The sequence below is a fragment of the Lepus europaeus genome, chromosome 16 (assembly GCF_033115175.1).
Source record: "Lepus europaeus isolate LE1 chromosome 16, mLepTim1.pri, whole genome shotgun sequence".
In the NCBI taxonomy this organism is placed as follows: Eukaryota; Metazoa; Chordata; class Mammalia; order Lagomorpha; family Leporidae; genus Lepus; species Lepus europaeus.
Window position 1 is genome coordinate 19,959,692 of NC_084842.1, and position 24,945 is coordinate 19,984,636.

The 24,945-nt window shown below is 37.7% G+C and overlaps 1 protein-coding gene across 2 annotated transcripts in view; it reads left to right on the forward strand.

The window, feature by feature from the left end:
• MICU3 (mitochondrial calcium uptake family member 3) overlaps window positions 1–24,945 on the forward strand; it is a 102,815-nt gene that overhangs the window by 13,960 nt on the left and 63,910 nt on the right. For both annotated transcript variants that reach the window (XM_062213747.1, XM_062213748.1), the window contains exon 2: window positions 20,668–20,821. In XM_062213747.1, the coding sequence (XP_062069731.1) occupies window positions 20,668–20,821 (154 nt within the window). The remainder of the gene's footprint in view (window positions 1–20,667; window positions 20,822–24,945) is intronic.

A 24,945-nucleotide genomic window follows, 5' to 3' on the forward strand; every position in this document is an offset into this window, starting at 1 on the left:
TAAAAAAATTTATTTGACAGACTGAGTTTGAGAGAGGCAGAGAGAGAGAGAGAGAGGCAGGCAGACAGTCTTCCATCTGCTGGTTCACTGCCCAAATGGTTGCAATGGGCAAAGCTGAACCGATCTGCAGCCAGGAGCCAGGAGCTTCTTCTGGGTCTCCCATGTGAATGCAGGGGCACAAGGACTTGGGCCATCTTCCACTGCTTTCCCAGGCCACAGCAGAGAGCTAGATTGGAAGTGGAGCTGCTGGGACTCGAACCAGGGCACAAATGGGATGCTGGCACTGCAGGCAGCAGCTTTACCTTCTACACCATGGTGCCAACCCCATAGCATCTTAAAGGGAATTAAACCAAGATGTATCTCAAATATTGAGCAATAGTAATATGCAAGCAAATAGGGCATATGTAAAGTATTTAAGTCGAAAAAAAGTAAAATGAGATTCCTACTTCATGCCATAATCAAATCCAGACATATTTTAAAAATCTTTTTATGTATTCCTGTTAACTCCATTTGTCATCCCTTAACAGCTACTCCAAAATGTTGTTTTCTACTCTACCTGCAGCATGCTTCAGCTTACCCTGTCTCAGGCATATGAGTTCCCGTCACTCCTTGCAGAGAGAGAAAGAGAGATCTTCCATTCACAAGTCCACTCCCCAGATGGCTACAATGTCCAGGGCTGGGCCAGGCCAAAGCCAGAAGCCAGGAGCTTCATCCAGGTTTCCCACATGGGTGGCAAGGGTCCAAACGCTTGGGCCATCTTCTGCTGCTTTTCCCAGGTCATTAGCAGGGAACTATATTGGAAGTGAACCTGCTACACCACAATGCCAGCCCCTCAAAGTAACTTTAAGTAAATGAGTATGAATGCCTGCAAGTTACTGCTGGCAAAATGGGATGTGATATAACCAGAGCATATCAACTTTCATCTGCATCAATGGCTCAGAATTTATTTGTTAAATATACATATCCAAGTGAGGTTGATGGTAGGGAAGAGCAAAGTACCTTCATGATCATTACTAACCAAGAAAATTGGTTGGTAAAAAAGAAGACCAGGTTCATTCAATTCCACAAGTATGTTGACCTTGGGAGTTTATTTAGTGTAATGTTCTAAAGGTCAAAAAAGTATTCTCTTGGTCAGTAAAATCCTTGCATAGCATATTAAATTCTAGACTCTATCATGTTCCAGGAGCATTTTTTTGTGAACATACTCTTCTCCAAAAGAAATACCAGATCAAGTATCTAATTAAATGCTTTTATTTATTACTTATTTTCAAGCCATCAATATCATCTCCAAGTCTCATAACCAACTTGATATATAGAATCATCTTAAAATATGATTGTATTAGTTGAAGTGGACTAGTTGGTAGTAAAAAATTTCAGTGGATTAACAAATAATTATTATTTATGTAACAATTCTCAGTGAGTATACTGATTATCAGGAGGACTCCTGCATTTGGCTCTCCTTCATGTGATTATTTAGACATTTACTCAGATAACCACTTTGCCATCTTCAACAAAATGAAGAATATTTCCAACTTTTCCTCCACTGCACAGGTATTTACTCCATTATCTCTCCAATTAGCACTTCCTTGTAGAAATAACCTTTAGAGTATACTGTGTTACCCATCCAAAGCCAAAGAGGTACCATGCACATATATTCCATTTTAAACACATGTAAAATAAAAAGAAGACTTTTATTTGAGAGGGAGAGAGTGTGAGAGATATCTCATCTGCTGGTTTGCCTTCCAAAGGCTCACAATGTAACTGAACTAGGCTGAAGTCAAGAGCTGGGAACTTAATCCAGGTCTACCACATGTGTGATATGAATCTAATTGAACCATCACTTTTGCCTCCCCGGGTCTGCATTAGCAGGAAGCTGACTGAAGTCAGGATCCAGAGCCAGGAATCCAACCCAGGTACTCTAATGTGGAGTGCAGGCATCTTAACTACTGTCTTAACTGCTGGGCTAAATGTTCACCCTGACAATGAATTTTCTTTCTTCTAAATTGCACTATTGCTATGTTATAACTTCTTGTATAAGAAAACTTTCTATATTATGTTAACCATCAAGAACACTTATTTCCCCTACTATACAAACCAACAACTTCAGACATCATGCATTTAACTTTAAATTCTTATTGTAAGAACTGATAACCCCCAAAGTTTACATAATAATTTTAATCAGTAAAAGTGTGTCTACCACACATAACAATATACGTATAAACTTTGTGTTGTTTTCAGTTAGTCCTCAGTCATCACAATCTGCACAAATAAATGCTACTGCCTTGATGAAACCTGAAAGAGAATCTGCTTTCCACCTCAAGACTTAGAGTTTCCTGTGGTAGGAGAAATTCAGCAGCCTGAGTCTTCTCTCCAGCCACCACACAGTGAATCTGATCTGCAACCATTTTCCAGATGCGTGTTCTGTCATTTGCTGGAAATTTATGAGCCTACTGTGGCTCCATGCAAGCAAACACTACGTATGTATTTGGGCATAGAGAAGGATTTTTTTCTATTTTTCAAAAACTCGTCCTTTTTCTCTTCTTTCCTGCATAACTATGAATATTTCAAACTGGATGTTTTTTCAGAAATTTTCTTAGATGATGAAACAATCTTGAAATAATTCTCTCCAAGTATAAAAACTGGAGAGCCAAGTTAGAGACTTAAATATTAATTACGTCTTTTAAAATGCTATTTCTCAAATGAGGTATGATGTGTAGAGATTCAGTCTTAGTGTTCTTACCACTGTCTCTTTGACAATGACTTTTAAATTTTATTATCACTTTATCGGTTAGATGTCATAGGATTTGAATCTGTAAGTTCCATTTCAGCTATGCAGTTCTTTTAATCTTAAATTAATCTTTTAATCAATTGGAGAGCTGGCAATTGACCTAGGAGTTAAGCCTGCATTCTACATCAGGTTATCTTGGTTTGATTCCAGATTGTGGCTGCTGACTCCAGCTTCCTGTTAATGCAGACCATAGGAGGTAGCAGTGGTAGCTCAAGTTATTTGATCTGTGCCACCCATGTGGGAGACCAGAATTGAGTTTCCAGTTCCCGGCTTCAGCCTGCCCAGTCCAGCCATTGTGGACATTTGAGATGTGAACAACGAATGGGATTCATTCTCTATCTGTTTCTACTTCTCAAATAAATACATTAATTAAATCATTTAAGCTTTTCTAATATTTCCTTTGGTTATTATGTCTTCTCCATTCATTAATTTCTCTAAAAATGTTTTAAACTATTTTATAAATTAAATATTACTTCTATAAACTTGTTTCCAGATAGTGCCTTTTTGGGCTTCATTCCTGTCAAATTCAAATGACACTCAAGTTCTAGAGATTAAAGTGGCAATGTGATAGGAGTGAACTCCCAAAGCTAAGTAATATATGATTTTAAAAACTTGCTCATTCTCTTCAGTAATGATTTCTGCAGAAAAATTAAGTATTATTTAAAAAATTTATAATATCTTTTAGTCACTCATGCATTTTTCTTGTGCTCCCCCCCACCCTTTTTTTTGACAGGCAGAGTGGATAGTGAGAGAGAGAGAGAGAGAGAAAGGTTTGTACTCCCTTTTAGAAGTCATATTAGTATAGTGGTTAAGACATAGTAGGGAGCCCCCACGTTCCATGCCTGTTTCAAGTCCCATCTCCTCCTTCTGATCTAGCTTTTTGCTAATGTGTGCCCTTGAAGGCAGCATATGATGGCTTAGGGACCTGGGTCCCTGCCCTCATGTGGGAGACTTAGATGGAGTTCCTGGCTTCTGGCTTCAGTGTGGTCCAACTCTGGCTATTGCAGGCATTTGGGGAGTGCACCAGCAGATAGAGATCCTTGTCTGTCTCTGCTGTTCAAACAAAAACAATTTTTTAAAAAAAAGTTAAAGATGTAGGTCATTCAGAATTAATAGTTGTTTACTATTTTGATGTATTTGTTTCTAGTCTTTTAAAGAGATACATACTACTGAAGTGTGCTGTATTTTTAAATAGCCATATTGAAGAAAATAGCCTTTCAGTAGACTTTCTTATTCTTTTTTAAAAATATATTTTAAAGAGCATTTTTGGGTTCATGGCAAAACTGAACAGAAAATACAGAAAGTTCCCATAAAGTCTCTGCCCCTGCACATATACAGTCTTCCACATGATCAATGTTTTGCCCCAGAATGGTACATTTGTTACAGTTGATAGACCTACATTGAGATATCATTATTACCCAGAGTATGTTCTGTATGTGTGCAACACTTGGTGTTACATAATCTAGATTTTGACAATGTATAATTACATGTATCCATCTTTAGTATGGGATTTTTAGAAGAGAGAGTCTTTAAGAAGACACTAGCTGAGGGAGAATACCCTAGGAAGGAAAATATTTGGAAGGAGAGTTAGTTACCTCCCTAGGTTGGGATTTCAGCCTTGTTGGAGAAGCTGTGTTTGCAGCTACAGCCTTTCCACATTTCCTGGGCTGAGGTTGGAGACAAACACAGGCTAGGACTGGCAATCTAGAAGTCTCCTGCTGGAGTGCCACTGGGCAAAGGCTGGCACGCAGGACATTGTGTGCCAGAACTGACCTGCAGAGAGTTTGCCCACCTTGGGCTGCAGATAACTTTTAGGCTGGTTCATGGGCAGGCAACTTCAAGTTGGGACTAGCAAACAGAAAACTGCTCCTTTCCCCCAGCAGTAGGAAACAGGCGACCTGAGGGTTCTAGGATTGGTATTACTTACTGTTTTTTGTTTGTTGATATATGATTCAAAAGAGAGGGCCCATAGTAAAATTTCTGAATAATCAAGTTGTTCCAGAGAGTAAAATCTGAGCTTGATGTCAGTGACCTGCCAGAACATTTTTAAGGCCTGAGTGAGTTGAGAAAAGGGCAGGTAAGTTGCCCCGTGGTTATTATAGGTCTAATGTTTGTGTCCTCCCCAAATTCATACGCTGGAGCCCTGACCCTCAGTGTGGCTGTATTTGGAGATTGAGCCTCTAAGGAACTAATTCAAGTTAAGTGAGATCATAGGATAGAGATTAGAGAGCTTGCTCACTTGCTCTCCCCCTCTGTGTCCACACACTCTGATGAAAGGCCTTGGAAGAAAAAAGCAAGAAGGTGATCATTTGGAAACCAGGAAGAGAGCCCTTGCCAGAAAATACCTAGGCTAGCACCTTGATCTCAGACTTCTAGCCTCCAGACCTATGAGAAAATAAATTTCCGTTGTTTAGGCCATTCAATCTGGTATTTTGTTACGGTGATCCAAGCTGACTAACACAGTTGGGGAAATTTCAGGGTGATTTATTTAGGGAAGAATAGTTCAAACTATTAATGGTGTATTGTGTTCCTTGCTCTCAGTTGTAAACTAGAAAAAGTATCATGGACTCATTGTGTAGCCTGGCCTAGAACACAGTGACTCAGTATTAGCCCAGTATTAGCCCAGTATTACAAAAGTGTTAATTTACTCTATAGAAGCCTTCATCTGGGTCACACAGATAGCAAATGAATCTGGGACTAGAACTTATGTGTTATAACACCCAATGCAGTGTTCTTTACTATCAAACAACTGGAATAAAAGTACATGGGTTTTGCAATTCTTCAGGCCTATAGTCAAATGCCGGAAATTTTGTCATTAAGGGTCAACCATCAGTCCAGAATTAAATGGAATACTACATGATGTAGATCTGTAGGGCTGACAGTGAAAGGCGACTTGCAGGGTCTTAGTCCACCCGACTGAGCGTGAGGCAGATGCACACCACAAGGAAATGCAAATGTCACCATGGCCATAGATAGCATCCAACTTACTGTGCCACTATAAAGTATATGCTTCATAGTATATACTTGATATTTTAAACTTTAGGGATAGAGCTGAGCAGCCAAAGACTATTTCTGAACCTGGCTAATGAGTAGAGTGGATGCTCTAGATAAACTGAATCTTTGGGTCAAGAGAGAAGGGAGTGTTCTCATTTGCTTTTCATGTAATCTTTGTAACTTGCATAGTATTTATTTGTTCATTTTACAGTTGAATATGCTAAAAGTTCAGAAAGTTTCAGTATTTTTCCCAAGACTACCTAACTAGGAAGTGATGAAGCTGGCATTTGACTATAGGCCTGAAGAATTGCAAAACCCATGTACTTTTATTCCAGTGTGCCAAGTTGTTTGATAGTAAAGAACACTGCATTGGGTGTTATAACACATAAGTTCTAGTCCAGACTCATTTGCTATCTGTGTGACCCAGATGAAGGCTTCTATAGAGTAAATTAACGCTTTTGTAATACTGGGCTAATTATACATGTTCTATTTGCTTTTTAAAAAATACTTCGTTCCAAAATTTTTGTGTATCTTTACATAAATCTGAGTATATATTCCTATAAAACATGAGGGTTTTTTTTAACTTGTATAACTTGCTTCTTTAACCCAAGTACGTATCTTGTTAATCTTATATATCTAGATTTATGGTATCCCTTTTAATGGCCACAGTTGTTCAAAACGATGTGGTCTAATTTATGTAAGCATTGTCCTGATGATGAAAATTTGGAAAGTTTTCATTTTTCATTATTAGAAATAATGCTATAGTGAATATCCATTGATCCAAGTAGATGCAAATGTTAAATTGTTAGGCCCATAGCTATTAAATTTTAATTGAAACCCCATATTATTTTTCAAAATGGTTGTACAAAGATATACTTTTTTTTTTTTTTTTTTTTTACAAAGATATACTTTTACATGCAATAAGTAATAGGGCCTGGGGGTTGCCCTTTGACTTAATCTTTTTTTTTTTTTTTTAATTTGATGCTGGCGCTGCAGGCAGAGGATTAACCAAGTGAGCCATAGCACCAGCCCCACTTTTGACTTAATCTTGACAATATTATAATATTAGTTAGAATTTGTATTTCCCTATTATTAGTGTTGTGGAGAATTTATTTGTTGATCATTTCTCCTGTATTACCTGTTAACATCTTGCCTTTTTTTCTGCTTTAAACTTGATTTTTATCATTTGTGTGCTGGTTTTCATAATCTTATTAGGAATGTTGTTTCCTTGAACAAAATAAGTTTATTTTTATAAATTAAAAAATATTAAACAAATAATAGCTATCCCTTTAAGATGGGCATATTTTAATGTATCTGGGAAACATATTGTATGAGTATAATATTAAACGGATACTTCATTAAGTTAATATGATTCACACATTTAAATGGTCATTGTTATAATCTATATTTACTAATATCAATGCTAATGAGCACCTTATTCTGTTACTTGGATGCTTTTTTACAGTTTCTCTATTTGATCTATCTATTTAAAATAAGGATCTTTGGATGTCTCAGTCCTGATTGTGAATTGATTATGATTCTTACTATATTCTTAACAGTTGTTCCATTATATAATTTTAAGCAGATCATGTGTGTAATATGTTCTTGGTGTATTATTCTTTATTTCATTTAATGTTTTTGACTGTGAACTCCATGTGCTTTCAAACACTCTGGGTAATGTTTAACTGTGACTCTTAGAAGGAAAATTTATATGACTTTTTAAAAAACACAATGTGAGAATTGCTCTTTGTTAGTGGGGACATTAAAGCCTGTCACATTTATTGTGATTGAAAACATGTGTCTGTTTATTTTTGCTGTATTTGTTGCATATGTACTCTTCTCTCTTTATCACATGACCTGAGATTGGGCCTGTTTTCTTATCATTTCTCTTCTTATAGTTTGAAAGTTATATGTCCTATCTTTAGTATTCAAAGAATACTTGAGGATAAGTCAATATCAGATTCCCCATTCCAAAAAAAAAACAAAAAAGAACAAGAAGAAGAAAGATTGGTACCAGATATTTACTGATTTTTTAAATTTGATATTTAAAACAATATTCAAGAGTCTGCTACAACCTAGAAACTCTTTTAGGCGGTGGAGAAACTGAAGTGAAAACAAAAATTCTTAACCATCCACTAAGTGCAGGCAGGAGGGAGGATGGGGTGGGAAGAATCACTATGTTCCTGAATTTATATATGTGAAATGTATGAAGTTTGTATATCTTAATTAAAATTTTGAAGAAAAGAAGAAAAATGCTAACTGCAAAAAAAAATTGTAACCTTCTAAGAATGTATATTATTGTAGGAAATGGAGAAATAAAATTTGGATTTGTCAGTATATAATATTTAAAGGCTAGATGAGATCACAAAGAGAGTAATTTGTAGATTTTAAAAAAGAGGAGGTCCAAAGACTGGCCCTAGGGCAGCATTTAGAGGAGAAGAACCAAAAAGCACCAAAAAGAACTGCCAGAGGCGAGGAAAAAGACAAATGAGTTCTTGGAAACTGAAAAATAAATTATTTCACAGAAAAGAGATGTATCAACTGTGTCAAATGCTGTTAAATGAAAACTGAGAACTGACCTTTGGATTTAGCAATAGGGAGTTCATTGATGACCTTGACAAGCAGTTTTAGTGGAGTGGTAGAGGGAAAAGGCTGCTAAAGTGAGTTCAAAAGAGTGAGAGGAAATAGGAGACAGGAAATGTACACAGCTCTCTCCTCCAGTAACCTTGTTGTAATGGATAGGAGAGAAACAACGGGGAGGAGAGGAAGGGTGGCCAAATGCAGAAGTGGAAGAGGGAGCTTTCCATAAAGGGAGAAATAGCAACTGTGTGGTTGCTATGTGTTTGTATGCTGAAGAGAAGCATTCAGTAGAGAAGGGAAATGTAGTGAGGTTGGCAGAGCAAGAAAGGTATTGAGGGAGCAAGGTCCTTTGTCCGTAAATAGACAAGAAAAGATGAGATCTGCGTACTAAACCACTATGTGCCACTGCCACCTTAGAAAAATACACTTCTATAATCTTCCTATCAAATGATAAGATGATATATGTGAAAGTAACGTATAAACTTGTAAAGAACTTGTATGGTACTAGAAAATATAAGTGTAGAATTTAAAATCAGAGCCAGTTGGCTTTATCTAGCAACATTTATTTATTTATTTATTTATTTATTTATTTTGCTTTTTTCACTCTCAGCCAGGGAAAGGCCAGGGTACTTAAAAGTATTCATTGAAAAATGGAATTATGTTTATTTTGGTACAAAAATTTTTCAGGCCGGCGCTGTGGCTCACTTGGTTAATCCTCCGCCTGCGGCGCCGGCACCCAGGGTTCTAGTCCCAGTTGGGGTGCCAGTTCTGTCCTGGTTGCTCCTCTTCCAGTCCAGCTCTCTGCTGTGGCCAGGGAGTGTAGTGGAGGATGGCCCAAGTCCTTGGGCCTTGTACCCGCATGGGAGACCAGGAGGAAGCACCTGGCTCCTGGCTTCGGATCGGCGCAGCGCGCTGGCCGTAGGGGCCATTTGGGGAGTGAACCAACGGAAAAGAAAGACCTTTCTTTCTCTCTCTCTCATTAACTCTGCCTGTCAAAAATTTTTTTTTCAAAATTCATGAATTGTTTTTATATACTATTCATTTTTCATAACTTCCTTTTCACTTTTAAGGACCCTTTATGGATGGATTTCAAAATCTTTTCATTCCATTTTCCATGGACTTTTTGAAATATTCTCCCATTATTGACTTGTCTTCAGCTGTATATATTTCCACAGAGACACGTTTACTAAGGATCTGATTATGTCATTTAGAGTACTTTGGGATTTTCCCATACAGGGAATTTGATGCTTAGCCTTTCAATCACCCAGTAAGCTAGGAAAATGTTACCTCTTTTACATTCTTAGACACCTTTAAAAAGAATAAAGCTATACATGTATATGAGAAAGCCAATGTAATGCTTCTGAAACAAGTTTTCTACATACTTGAATATAATTTATGCACATTCCATAAGATTTTTGCCAATAAAATAGAAAATAAATGTAAATTTAAGAGATTATTTGTTCTTTAATGTTTTATCAGATTGTTCATACAGTTGGCCAATATCAAGTAGGTTGTAATATCAAATGCTCAATATTTTACAGGTAAAATCAAATACATTTTAAAAATCATTCTTTATTTTAAAATTTAATATTGATTTAATAGCTTGCATTGTATCTTAAAATAATAAGGATGAGTTAGCTAAATGATTCTGGTTAACACAAATGATTTTTCTTTTTCCTTCTTTCACTCTTCATTCTCATTTCTGTTTCTTGGTTGCTAAAAGATAATACATTATACAGTGTTTAGATAATTGATATAATTGTTTCAAGTTACCTCTTCAGAGTATTATCAGCCTGTAGGCATCAGTTTCTCTAATTGTTAAATAGTGAATCCTTTATCTGGCATTTAATCTTGACTCCCTGGGAAAGCCAAACCTTACCACAGAGTAAATTTTTTGAATCACTGACCTGGAGTAACATGAGACTGTGCCTTGGCAGTGAACCTTTGCTTTCTGTTATTCATGGTAAGGATAATGATGTACTGAGATGCCTGAAGGCCCTAGTTTCATTACCATAAGAAGTAACATCTAAGTACAAGTTGTAAAATTCTGGGTTTCGAAATTCCAAACACGGTAATTGCATTGACACAATATTTTTATTTCTTTTGGAAAGATGAGACGAATTTAAAATGCAACATTTGTTATTTCTGTCACTCCTTCAGTTTCTCATCATGATTTCTGTCAGTATAACTCAGAGGATACACATAGTTACCTAAAAATAATCGTTACTTACTTTTATTAGTAAATTATGTATTTGTGTTTGAAATTTTTATTTCCATAGAAATTTTCCATTTTTGAGAGTAGAAAAATTAATATCTAGTGAGAATAAAGGCCTAGAATTTAGCACATACTTTCTCAGTAAAACAGAAAAGATGGGACTCTCTAGAGCTAGAAAGAAGAGTCCCTAAACATTTTTAACAAATGTGAAAAAAATCTCAAGCAATTCCCATAAAGTAATTTCTTGGAAGGTATAAAATATAATTTCCTAGAAAAATAATAAGAAACGACAAATTTAAATTCTCTGGTAGCTCTAGATTTCTTTGATTTTATCTTCTACTTTGTACCCTTGAGCTTACAAATAAGGTAATTCATGTTCCAGTTCTGATGTCTATGCTTGGATAGTTTTTCCAGGAGTATATCAAGATTTTTTTGATATGAAAAATTCGATTTCAGTAAAATTTATCACATATAAAAATGCTCCAATGATGCCTTACCTTAAATATTAAATGTCTATATTTTCTTAACATATCTAGTTAGAATATGCACATATGAAGCCAAGAAATTGTAATTTCATTGACTTAATTATAATTGCAATTAATAGTTTTAAAAATCAGATATGCTATAGTTTTATTATTTTGAAGGTTGATATTTTAGAGTGAATTTTACAATATTAATGAAAGAAGGTAGTTAGAATTTAAAATTCAAGACTATATACCTATATGTATTTGCAGAGACTCTTATTTTGTTTTTATTGGTTAGATTTTAGATTTGGAGTTTTTAGTTATTCTTGTTGGATATATTGAGTATTTCAGTTAGTTTGTCACCAAATTTAGTTTAGAAATAACTCAGTTTTATAATTGAAAAGCAAAAATTTAAAGACTGTGACCTTACTGCCTGTACGTGATTGAATTCAGTTTTTGTATATTAATCTGTAGGTAAGTAGTGGAAATTTTTGTTTATCATCCACTAGATAGTGTGAGTAGGTCTGTGAAGGTAGAGCAGAAACATCTGTTTATATTCAACTTCTTTTAGCATTGAAGGGTGGAGGGCCAGACCTAAGTGTTTTCTTAATCTTACTGCAATGTTTTATGAAAAGGTCAGAGTTACAGATGCACTTTGCCAGATTTGAGAAAGCAAAGCTAGGGAGAATGGTAGTGCAAACAACATTAAATTTCAAGCCAATAGAGACCATGTCTAGGACTTTGTAAGGAGAAATACAGTCTGCAGGGGATAAAATGAAATTTGTGAAACTGTCAACCTAAACTGAATAACAACAGTTTAGTGTTTCCTAAAAAAGTAATGAAGGTGATTTAAAAGTGTTGTTAATTCCCATGATGCTTTTACCCCCAACAAATTTGGCTTGTTTTAGATATGAGTCTTCCCAAATCTTGTGTATGTGTGCATGCATGTATAAAATTTGAACATCTTTCTCTTTAGCCCTTTATAATGAGTCCTTATTGTTGTCCCCTTAAGTTGATGTGATAGAGACTGCATGCTGTAGACTATAATCTCTTCTCTTCCTCCATAATAGTTAGGGTGTGGCTGCTTAGCTCTTCATTTTCCAGCATCCCTTGTATTTAATGTGGCTATGTAAGTAATTATCTTCAACTGAATGTGCGCAGAAGTGATTTATACCACTGCTACTCTTGGCCTATAAATACTTCTCAGGTGAACTTTTTCCATACCTTCCTTTTCACCCTCTTTGGTTGGTTTTGGCACAGTTATCCTGGGTCTCTGAACGACTGTATGAAGCAGGGCCCCTTGATCCCACTCCAAAGGCCAGACCTATTAAGTTGTCTCTGGACTCTTATGTGAGAAAGAAATGCACCCACTTTCATTGCTTTTGAGCCATTGCACTTGAGGAATTTAGCAGCTGTACAATAGAGAAGGGATTAATTGGTAAAGTCCCTTATCATTGAGAGGGGCAATTATTATTATTTTTATTTATTTGAGAGGCAAGGAGAATGAAGGGGAGAGAGGGAAGACAGAGCACTCCCATCCCCAAATGAACTTCACAAATACTTGCACCAGCTAGCTGGTACTGAGTTAAGCCAAAGCCACTCACATGGGTGATGGGAACTCAACTACTTAGGCTCACCTGTGGCCTCCCACGGGACACATTAACGGGAAGCTGGAATCAGGAGGAAAGCCAGGACTTGAATCCAGGCACTCTGATATGGGACATAAGTGTTTCAACCGGGATCTTAACTGCTGGGTCTGTATCTGTACCCAGAATTTTTATTCTATTAAAATAATAAATGATCAAATGAGAACTAATCTCATAAGCCTTCTTATTGCAATAGTTAATAAAACAGCCAACCTTTGTTGGAGTGGCAGAGAGAAAGAGGCAGAGAGAGAGAGAGAGAGAGAGAGAGAGACAGGGACATGGTGCTCCCATTCAATGATTCACTCTAAATGCCTGCTATTTCTGGGGCTAGTCCAGGACCAGAGTCAGGAGGTAGAAACTCAATCCAGATCTCCCATATTGGTGGTATGGGACCCAATTATTTAGCTATCTTCTTTGCCTTGCAAGGTCTTCATTATTGGGAAGCTGGAGACAGGAATCAGAGCTTTGAATCTCACCTAGACCCTCTGATATAGAATGCAGGCATCTTAACCACTAGGCTAAGTACTAGCTCCAAGCTTTAGATTGTATTGTATTATCTCTAAATGCCTGGTTTATAATCAGAAACCTTTCTTCTGGTTGTCCTTCACTGTTTCACTGCTGTCTTTTCCAGATGCAATGTCCTTTTAGTTACATTTTTAAGATTTATTTTATTTATTTGAGAAAGTTAGAGTTAGAGAGAGAGAGAGAGAGAGAGAGAGAGAGAATCTTCCATCAATGGTTTACTCCCCAAATGGCCACAACAGCATTGGGGCTGGGCCAGGCAGAAGTCAGAAGCCAGGAGCTCCCACATGGTTTCAGGGACCCAAGTACTTGGGCTATCCTTGCTGCTTTCCCAGACACTTTAGCACTGAGCTGGATCTGAAGTGAAGCAGCCAGGGCTTGAACCAGAACCCATATGGGATGCTGGCATTGCAGGCAGTGGCTTAACCCATTAAACCACAATACCAGGCCCTCTTTGGTTGCTTCTTACCCAGTAACCAATTATCTTTTCATTCATAGGCATCATTTATTTATGCAGTATTTACTGAGGCTCTTATCTGTGCTAGGCTCTAAGTTAATTACTGGGGCTATGAAAGTAAGAAATTACTGGTCTTCTCAAGGAATTCATGATTGAATGCTGGACACAGATATGTAATCATAAGTGCTACCCAGTGTTGAGTATATAAAGGAAATAACTAGGAGTTATGCAAGGTATTGTTTTTTTTTTTTTTTTGCAAGGTATTGTTGACTCTCCAGGAAGCTGCACTTTGAAAGTCTAATCCTTTATTACAGAAAATATTATTTATTTGGACTGATAATGAAGTAATAGCTTATGCAACAGGGCACAGCAGCAGCAGTTTTCTGGCAGACAGCTTTCCTGAGAGAGTAAAAGAATCGTATAATCCATTTGATATGGAGCAAAGATTCATGTCCTTGGCAATGACTGGAAGGCTATCAGAGTTTACCTTCAGAGAAATTGCAAAGTAAGCAAGAAACTGAAGTAGATGTAAAATAGTCCTAGAGCTAGCCATAGCTCATAGACTAGTGCAGTTTCTAGAGTTTATCCCAGATGGAGATTAGACTCGTTATTTCTGTCAACACCTTGGGCCTAGACTGTGGTATTAGCTTAGTTGGTTTCTTGAAGTTCTAGCAGAAAATGACCATTACATAGTAGAGCTCTGTAGCATAGAGTCTAGAGATCAACACTGATGAGAGCTGGTAAAAAGCAGTCTAACAGCAAGCCCTGGAATGGGCAGGTGAGCGTGCACTGCAGTTCCAGGAGAACTACAGGATATCAGGAAAGGGTCTCAGGCACAGGTTGACAGGAACCCAGGTACTGAAATTGGAAATAAGAAGTGAGCTGTGATGTTAGGCAGCAAATTAAGAACTCAGTTCCTGTTCCTAGATCAGAACAGGCAACATCCAGATGTCTGACTTAGGAGTGTTTATTTGGTTGCCAACAACTTGGAACAAGATTGGTTCCAGAGCCTGATAAGAAAACATGAATTCATGGTTCAAGAAATGTTAATTATGTTCAATCTCCAGGAAATTTTAATTAGAGCATATTTTAAAAACTGATAATTAAGGGCTAGCATTACACATAGCAGGTAAAGCTGCCACCTGTGAAGCCTGTGTCCCATGTGGGCGCCAGTTTGTGTCCTGGCTGCTCCATTTCCAATTCAACTCCCTGCTGATGGCCTGGTAAAAGCAGTGGGAGGTGGTCCAAGTGTTTGGACCCCTGCCATCCACATGGGAGACCCGAATGAAGCTCCTGACTTCAGCCTGGCCAAGGCCTGGTTGTTGGTGGCCATCTAAGGAATGAACCAGCAGATGAAGATCCCGCTTTCTCATCTCTCTCCCTCTTTCTATGGAACTCTGATTTTCAAATAAATGAATAAATCTTTTTAAAAACCCTGATAATTAATAAGCTATAGATAGCCTATATGATATGCTTCTTATTAGCTAACAAAAACTTATATTTTTAAGAGTTTTCTTAGTAGGTCTGCTAATAATATAAAAAAAAAAAAAAGCCACTCAAAGGCAAGAGTACATGCAGAGAAAGAATTTTAACTTAAAATAGATCATTTTAGAGAAGAATCTCCAGGCTAGATAGAATACAGAAACTTTGTGTTGTGTTTACGTCAGAAAAAGGATTTCTTAGAAATTAAGCAAGCTCACGGCTGGCGCCACGACTCAATAGGCTAATCCTCCGCCTTGCGGCGCCGGCATACCGGGTTCTAGTCCCGGTCGGGGCACCGATCCTAACCCGGTTGCCCCTCTTCCAGGCCAGCTCTCTGCTGTGGCCAGGGAGTGCAGTGGAGGATGGCCCAAGTGCTTGGGCCCTGCACCCCATGGGAGACCAGGAGAAGCACCTGGCTCCTGCCATCGGATCAGTGCGGTGCGCCTACCGCGGCGGCCATTGGAGGGTGAACCAACGGCAAAAAGGAAGACCTTTCTCTCTGTCTCTCTCTCTCACTGTCCACTCTGCCTGTCAAAAAAAAAAAAGAAAGAAAGAAAAAAGAAAGAAATTAAGCAAGCTCAGTTTTGACTTTCATCTGTGCTTCTCCTGCCCTCCAGTTTCTCTGAGGGCCATATTTCTCTATGTAGCCATTATAAACTTAAGGGTTTTCTCTTTAATATTTTTTTTTTTTGACAGGCAGAGTGGACAGTGAGAGAGAGAGACAGAGAGAAAGGTCTTCCTTTTTGCGGTTGGTTCACCCTCCAATGGCCGCTGCGGTAGGCGCGCTGCGGCCGGCGCACCTCGCTGATCCGAAGGCAGGAGCCAGGTGCTTCTCCTGGTCTCCCATGCAGGTGCAGGGCCCAAGCACTTGGCCCATCCTCAACTGCACTCCCGGGCCACATAAGAGAGCTGGCCTGGAAGAGGGGCAACCGGGACAGAATCCGGCGCCCTGACCAGGACTAGAACCCGGTGTGCCGGCGCCGCAAGACGGAGGATTAGCCTATTGAGCCGCAGCGCCAACCTCTTTAATATTTCTTAATAGTTCATAGGCTATCTCTTCTTCAACATCACAAATATGTGTTTTTTTCATTTGTCAATCTATAGAAATTAAGAATTTTTAAAATGTGACTTTTATGATTCTTCTCAGTCTCTTTACATGGTCATATAATATTAACAGTTTTTTCAGTAATTTCTTCTTCTTTACAGTTTGTGTTCAATGCAAATCAATTCTATAACTTGAGAAGTTACTGGAAAGCCAAGAATAAATAACAAGCAAATTATACAATCCAGAATAGATGCACAATATTTAGATATGAAGCAAAATGGGTGTTCATTCACACACAAAGGTGTTTCAGATTTGTTCAGCCTGGTTGTTTCCATGTAGGTATCTAAGGATAGGAAAAAGTAGCCTTCTTTATCAAAACTACTGTGGCCATATTAAATACTAGAACATCTAAATATCTGTGTGTGACCATGGAAATAAATTATTTCAAGTAGTTTCTGATTTTTAAAAAGTTTCTGTATATCATGGTAGATGTAAAAGGTTTACTGTAGAATGAAGCCTGCTTTCAGGCTTAAAACTATGAAAAATATTGATTGATTGGTGACAAAGTGTTCCAAATGTTTTGACCCATAGTTTGTTTTTTTAAAAAAGTATTTATATAACAACTATAACATTTTTGTGAATTTAGTATGTTAGCGTCCAGTCTTCGCTTTGTAAATACTTGATTTACAGTTTGGCTCCTTTAGATATTTCCTTTTTTAATTTTAATTATTCCTTTTTTAAAAAATTGTATAAAGTACTCAATGTAAGCAAAAATAAAAAGCATTTTGAAATTAGTTGAGGTCAGTCCAATTCTACTCTTTGGAATCAGTTTAATTAAATTAATCTGACATTCTTGTTGGATGAAAATAGGTGGTGGGAAATGCCTACCATTTGACTTTATGAGGATAAGCAACATTTTTTTCTTTTTTTTTTTTTTTAATTTTTGACAGGCAGAGTGGACAGTGAGAGAGAGAGAGAGATAGAGAGAAAGGTCTTCCTTTGCCGTTGGTTCACCCTCCAATGGCCGCCGCGGTAGGCACGCTGCGGCCGGCGCACCGCGCCGGTCCGATGGCAGGAGCCAGGTGCTTCTCCTGGTCTCCGATGGGGTGCAGGGCCCAAGCACTTGGGCCATCCTCCACTGCACTCCCTGGCCACAGCAGAGAGCTGGCTTGGAAGAGGGGCAACCGGGATAGGATCGGTGCCCCGACCGGGACTAGAACCCGGTGTGCCGGCGCTGCAAGGCGGAGGATTAGCCTATTGAGCCGCGGCGCCGGCTAAGGATAAGCAACATTTACTCATGCTTGGATTTGAGGGAAGATCCCAATCCATCATTGCCCTGGCACAAGTCAATTGCTACATAAAAGGTCAAATGCAATGTCAAATCCAAAATCTCAGAAGAAAACAATTCGGTTCTGAAGAGAACAGTGATAGCTTAATAATATGAAACTAAGTATATCAGCATTAAATTAGTACTGCTGAAACAATACATTCAGGATCTCTTCTAATGTACATATAAATGGAATCATGAAAACTTTTTTTATATTACCTGTTTTAAGACCTTACACATTTAATGAACCAAATTAAAAATGAATCTCCATTCCATATCCTACGCTTCACCTCTAGGTAACACAAAACCTAACCTTATTTTTAAGGTGAGTTTTAAATATCTGTATTTCTTAAGCCACGTACAAGAAAATCATATCATTAATTTTGGATACTGTCTCCATTTTGTATGTAAAATTCTGGCAGTGTTAATATTGGCATTCATCACCTGGTCAAACTCTTCATGTAGTCTTCAAATCCATCAAATTTGAGATTCTCAACACTTTCTGTGTCAACTAAACAGGGTGTGGATTAAAGATTTATTTATTTATTTGAAAGTCAGAGTTACACAGAGGGAGGAGAGGCAGAGAGAGAGGTCTTCCATCCGATGGTTCACCCCCCAAATGGCCACAACAGCCAGATCTGGGTCTGGCCTACGCCAAGAGCCAAGAACTCCATCCTCGTCTCCCATATGGGTGATAGAAGCCCAAACACTTGGGCCATATTTTCTATTGCCTTCCTAGGCATATTATCAGGGAGGTGAATTGGAAGCAGGGTAGCTAGTACTCAGACTGGCTTCACAAGCCAGGCCTGGGTTGGGAGTGGTAGGAGAAGATTGATATTTCTCTTTCTATTCTTGTAAAAGGTAAATATTTGAGAATACCAAATGACCTTTGGGGACTGTTCTAACTCTAATTTATTTTCAATAAACACAGAAGACCAGGCAACCACTCATACCTGATATAAAGTAGAGGATAACTAATAAAACTAATAGCAAATATTGCTTTTATTGGTAATTCATTAGAAATGTTCCCTTTAAAACACAGAACAAGAGGCCAGCGCCATGGCTCAATAGGCTAATCCTCCGCCTGCGGCATTGGCACACCGGGTTCTAGTCCCAGTTGGGGCACCGGATTCTGTCCCTGTTGCCCCTCTTCCAGTCCAACTCTCTGCTGTGGCCCGGAGTGCAGTGGAGGATGGGCCAAGTGGTTGGGCCCTACATCTGCACGGGAGACCAGGAGAAGCTCCTGGCTTCGGATCAGCGTGGTGTGCCGGCTGCAGTGTGCCAGCCGCGGCAGCCATTGGAGGGTGAACCAACGGTAAAGGAAGACCTTTCTCTCTGTCTCCTGTCTCTGTCACTGTCCACTCTGCCTGTCAAAAAAAAAAAAAAAAACACAGAACAAGAATGCCTACTATTGCTGATACTATTCAACATCATTTTTACAGAACTAAACCTGAGCTAATTAAGGCAATGAAGTAGAGTATAAATATTGAAAAGAAAACTATAACTCTTTCAAAATAATTATCTTATTAAATACTTACCTTATTAAATCCTTATTAAATATTAAATTAATAAAGGAGTTTAAATAAGTTTAAATAATTTGTTGTGTACCACCAAATGTTTAAAGTTAATAGTTTTCTCGTCCATCAGAAAAAAAAATTGAAAATCTAATAGGAAATAAAGGTCCAAATATTAATTCAGATTTACCATAGAAACTTTAAGATGTTTAAGAGAAATGTAGAAAACTGAAACTTTACTGAAAGATGTATTTGGAGACTTAGATATCCATGTTCACTTGTATCAGTATCATCTGGCTTCCTTGCCTCCTAAATTAAGCCAGAACTCAGTATCGTCACAAAATAACAATAAGATTTTTAAAAGTTGACACATTAATTTCAAAATTTAAATCATTAAATAAAATTGTTTGGAGACAGAAAACTTCCATCCTCTGGTTTACTCCCCAGAAACCCCCAACAGAGGGAGCCAGGCACTCAGTCTAGGTCTCCCATGTGGTTGGCAGGAGCCTGATTGTGTTAGCCATTGCTGCTACTGCCTCCCAGAGTCTGCGTTATTAGGGAGCTGCAGTCAGGAGCCAGAGCTGGGATTTAAGCATAGGTACTGATCTGGGACACTGGGTGTCTTACTCCCTAGGGCAAATGCCTGCACCTAGAACATAATTTTTTATCTGGGGCACAAAGCTTCTTAAATTCCTCCTCATAATTTAAGATAATACTAAATAGATCCATAGGTACCATTAATAAATGATTTTAATGAGTACTTCTCATAAGAGGTGAAATTCATACAGTGGATTTTTTTTAAGATTTATTTGAAAAGCTGAGTTAAAGAGAGCTCTTCCATCTGCAGCATGGAATGTATAATATCTTTTTTTGGCAAAAACAAAGCTGTATCTAAAATGTTTAAAGAGTCTACTAAATGATATACAATAGTTATGAATTAATTTTATAGTCCTTGTATTAAAAATAATTGTTATGTGTTTCAAAGAGGATATAAGTGACAGTAAAAAATTTTTTACCAACAGGAAAGATCCTGAAATGAAGCAAAACAACAGCTTGCTCCATACATATACACACCTTATGTTAATCTTAACTCTTAGTAAAATTTAGAATAACCATTGCTGGTAACTATAGTTGTCTGGAATTAGCAATTTCAGCTCTAATCTAGTATCGGCACTAATTAGTGGCAATCTTGAGCAATTTATCAGTGTTTTACTTTGTTCTTTTAGAAAAAGTAATCAATTTCTATTCAAAGAAATAAGCCTATAAAGAGTACCTGGTAGGCATTTTGGCAAGTGTTGGTATTCCTTCTAAAGATAGCATTGGCTCTATAATTTAATGTTTTCTAAGATTGAAACTAAAAAATAAACCAAAAAGTCCCAGTCCTTCAAAATGCCAGCCTAAAAACTTTAATCCCTTAATGATATTCTTTGCAGGATCTTTTGAACATTAATTCATTTTATTTCTTTGAATAATCTAATTATAAACTAATTAAGATTCTCCAGAAGCTGGAATAGTTTCATACTTTTCATTTACTCTGTGAATTTATTTTCAATATAATTAATCAAAAGCATTTACCTTCTAAAAGGAGGTGTAACTTCACACAGCCTAAATTTATTTGCTTTCTTACCTTTAGGTTGCTATTGGCAGAACAGACATTGAAGACTTAGACCTGTATGCTACGTCTCGGGAGAGACGATTTCGTTTATTTGCTTCTATAGAGTGTGAAGGACAGTTATTCATGACTCCCTATGATTTTATTTTGGCTGTTACAACAGATGAACCCAAATGTAAGTATATTTTTTTAAAAATTTTATTTAATGAACATAAATTTCCAAAGTACAGCTTATGGATTATAATAGCTTCCCCCCCCATAACTTCCCTCCCACCCACAACACTCCCCTCTCCCACCCCCTCTCCTCTTCCATTCACATCAAGATTAATTTTCAATTATCTTTATATACAGAAGATCAATTTAGCATGTATTAAGTAAAGATTTCAACAGTTTGCACCCACACAGAAACACAAAGTATAAAATACTATTTGAGTGCTAGTTATAGCATTAATTAAACACCTAAGAATAATTGTGTATTAATTACAGAGTTCAACCAATAGTTTTTAAGTAGAACATAAAAAATACTAAAAGGGTAAAGTATTAAGTTCTTTTTTTTTCTTTTTTTTGTTTGTTATATAGTTATTTTTTTTATTTAATAAATGTGAATTTACAAAGTGCAACTTTTTTTTTTTTTTTTTTTTTTTTTTTTTTTGACAGGCAGAGTGGACAGTGAGAGAGAGACAGAGAGAAAGGTCTTCCTTTTGCCATTGGTTCACCCTCCAATGGCCGCCGCGGTAGGTGCGCTGCGGCCGGCGCACCTCGCTGATCCGATGGCAGGAGCCAGGTGCTTCTCCTGGTCTCCCATGGGGTGCAGGGCCCAAGCACTTGGGCCATCCTCCACTGCACTCCCTGGCCACAGCAGAGAGCTGGCCTGGAAGAGGGGCGACCGGGACAGGATCGGTGCCCCAACCGGGACTAGAACCCTGTGTGCCGGTGCGGCAAGGCGGAGGATTAGCCTAGTGAGCCACGGCGCAGGCCAAAAGTGCAACTTTTGTATTGTTGTGGCTCCCCCCACCACCTCCCTCCCTCCCGTGGCCCTCCCCTCTCCCATTCCCTCTCCCATCCCGCCCTTCATCGAGTTTCATTTTCAATTACCTTCATATACTGAAGATCAACTTAGTATATACTAAGCAAGGATTTCAACAGGCTACACTCACACAACCGCACAAGGTATAGGGTATTGTTCGACTAGTAGTGTTTTTAAGTTTCATAGTAAAACACATTAAGGACAGAGATCCTACGTGGGGAGCATGTACCCAGTGAGTCCCGTTGTTGATTTAACAATTGGCACTCTTATTTATGACGTCAGCAATCACCCGAGACTCTTGCTATGAGCTGTCTAGGCTATGGAAGCCCCTTGAGTTCACGGACTCTGAACTTGTTTAGTCAAGGCCGTATCACAGTGGAGGTTCCTTCCTCCCTTCAGAGAAAGGCGCCTCTCTCCTTGATGGCCTGTTACTTCTACTGGGGTCTTGTTCACCAGGATCTTTCATTTAGATTGTTTTTTGCTACCGTGTCATGGCTTTCCATGCCTGTGAGACTCTCATGGACCTTTTAGCCAGATCCGAATGTCCCAAGGGTTGATTCTGAGGCAGGAGTGCTGTTTTGGGCGTTTGCCATTCTATGAGTCTGCTGTGTGTCCTGCTTCCCCCGCAGGATCATTCTCTCCCTTTTAATTCTATCCTTCATTATTTGCTTACACTGGTCTTATTTGTGAAATCTCTTCAACACAAATGTAAGTATATTTTAAACACTGGCTCCTGCCTTCGGATCGGCCACGGTGGCCTTTGGAGGGTGAACCAACGGCAAAAGGAAGACCTTTCTCTCTGTCTCTCTCTCTCACTATCCACTCTGCCTGTCAAAAAAAAAAAAAAAAAAAAAAGAATATTGGTATATTCATAGTAGCCACATTGCGAGTATGTAATGTAATATGATAGAAAAGGCTAGAAATTAATTAGGGCTCTTTTTCTGAGGAACTTGAAGGCTATATAAGGACATAATTAAGTTACTTAATGTGAAAAAATCCACATTGTATTAAACAATTAAGTAAAAATGTATGGGATATTTTTACATGTACTTATGAGTGAAGCCCTTTTGTGTGTGCTAGAGGAGATACATGTTCCCTGTACTTAGAAAACTTAACATAAGAGGACATAAAGTACAGAAACAATAAACTGCTAGGTAGAATGGCTATCTGGCACGTACTGAGTACTCAATAAAGTTTTCTTGAAGGGAGGTAGTTTTTAGATTGTCAAGTGGTATTTTATATCAAATTATACAAATTTTTTCAAACTTAAGTTATTCTTTAAGTAATACTTTATAATTTCATATTTTGAAAAATTGTATTTTACTATTTTCTTGAAATTTTTTGTAATATACTCAATGGAAACTCACTGTTGGGTCTTGCTTTTTTGAAATAACTTTTTGGTGATTCTCCTGATAGATATTCCAAAACTATAACTTGTAGGAAAAAAATGGTTTCCACTATAAAAAATGTGCACAGGAAATTAACGACAACTTGGTTAATTTCTCACTGGCATTTTAAAAACATAATTGAGATTATAAAACATCAAGATTTTTTAAAAAGATTTATTTACTTGAAAGGCAGAGTTACAGAGGCAGAGACAGCGGGGTGTGGAGGTGAGGTTCTTCCATCTGCTGGTTTACTCCCCAAGTGGCCGCAAAGGCTGGAACTGAGCCAATCTGAAGCCAGGATCCTGGAGCTTCCTCCAGGTTTCCCACATAGGCGTAGGACCAAGGACCCTGGCTATCCTCTACTGCTTTCCCAGGCCATAGCCAAGAACTGCATTGGAAGTAGAGCAACTGGGACTTGAACCAGTGCCCATATAGGATGTCAACACTGCAGGTGGCAGGTTTACCCACTGCCACAGCGGGCCCCACATCAGGATATTTTCAAACATTATTTTGAAAACATGGGGTTTTAAGAAAAAACATTTGCTTCACAGCTGAAAAACGCTATGTGGACTGAATATTAAATCAGATACATGCAAAAGTAGCATAATGGAATTTGATAGACTCGTGTTTGTTTACTTATTTATTCAGTTGAGAGATGAGGAGATATAGTCATTTCCCAACTACCAGTTCATCCCCAAATGCCCACAGACTGAAACAAGGAGCCTGGTATTCCATCCGGGTCTCCTTCATGGGTTGCAGGGACCCAAGCACTTGAGCCGTCACCTACTGCCTCCCAGCGTGTGCATTGCCAGGATGTTGGAGTCTAAAGTGGAGCCAGAACTTGAACCCAAGTACTGTGATATGGATGGAGGTGTCCCAAGAGGCATCTTAACCACTAGGCCAACACATGCCCATATTTGTGTTTAAACTTTGGTACTCTTACTAGCTTTGAGAACTAAGTTAAATTATTTAATCTTCTGTTTCCTTATTCATGGAAGTAAAAATGACAGAATCATGAAGATTTTTTGAGGACTGAGTGAATCACTTGTGCCTAATTCACAGTAAGCAGTGTCTATCTGTTGTTATCATCATCATCACCATAATTTTTTAAAAGTTCGTAATGATGATCTTAAACTTTGGTATAAATTTATCTTGACATTTGTAGGAAAAAAAATGACATGTTTTATACATATTTGCTTAATAATTGCAGTTCAAATAAAGGTTAATTGAGATACATAATGACTATTGCTTATAGTTTTGTTTTTGAATTTGTTTTACCTAAAAGGTGAATTTCCCTTCTAGAATTGATCAATAACTGATTATTTTCATGTAACATGGAGAATTATTTTAATTTATATTTCAAAAATATATTGTTAAATGTTTCAGACATACTAAAAGTATTAAAAATACAATGAAATGCAAAATATAATTTATAGCCTAAAAATAAAATATTTCTGATAAAATTGAAGTTTCCCCCTCCCCCAAGTTACGCTTATATATGCAGTAACTTTGTATGGAATAAGGAATTTAGAAAGTAAGAAAGTCCTTTGAAGAATAATCTTGATGGCTCTTTAGTCTTTATTTAAAAAGCTAATAGTATTGAACATGGGGATATTTCCAGTAGAATGAATATGTCTTTTGTGAATAATTTACCATGGAAATCTCAAACCCTACAAAACTCAAGAGTATGTCTAACTTCCTCTTTTGATAAATAGCTCTAAGCATTTCATAAGAGCATGTGGTATACCTTTGTGTCATTTATTTTTCTTCTTACTGCTATATTTTTAAGAGCAACAGAATAACAAATATGTCACTTGCTTATTATTAAGAGTGTCTTTGCAAATGAATCTATATAGACCTATAGATAAAGCTACAGTAAAATTA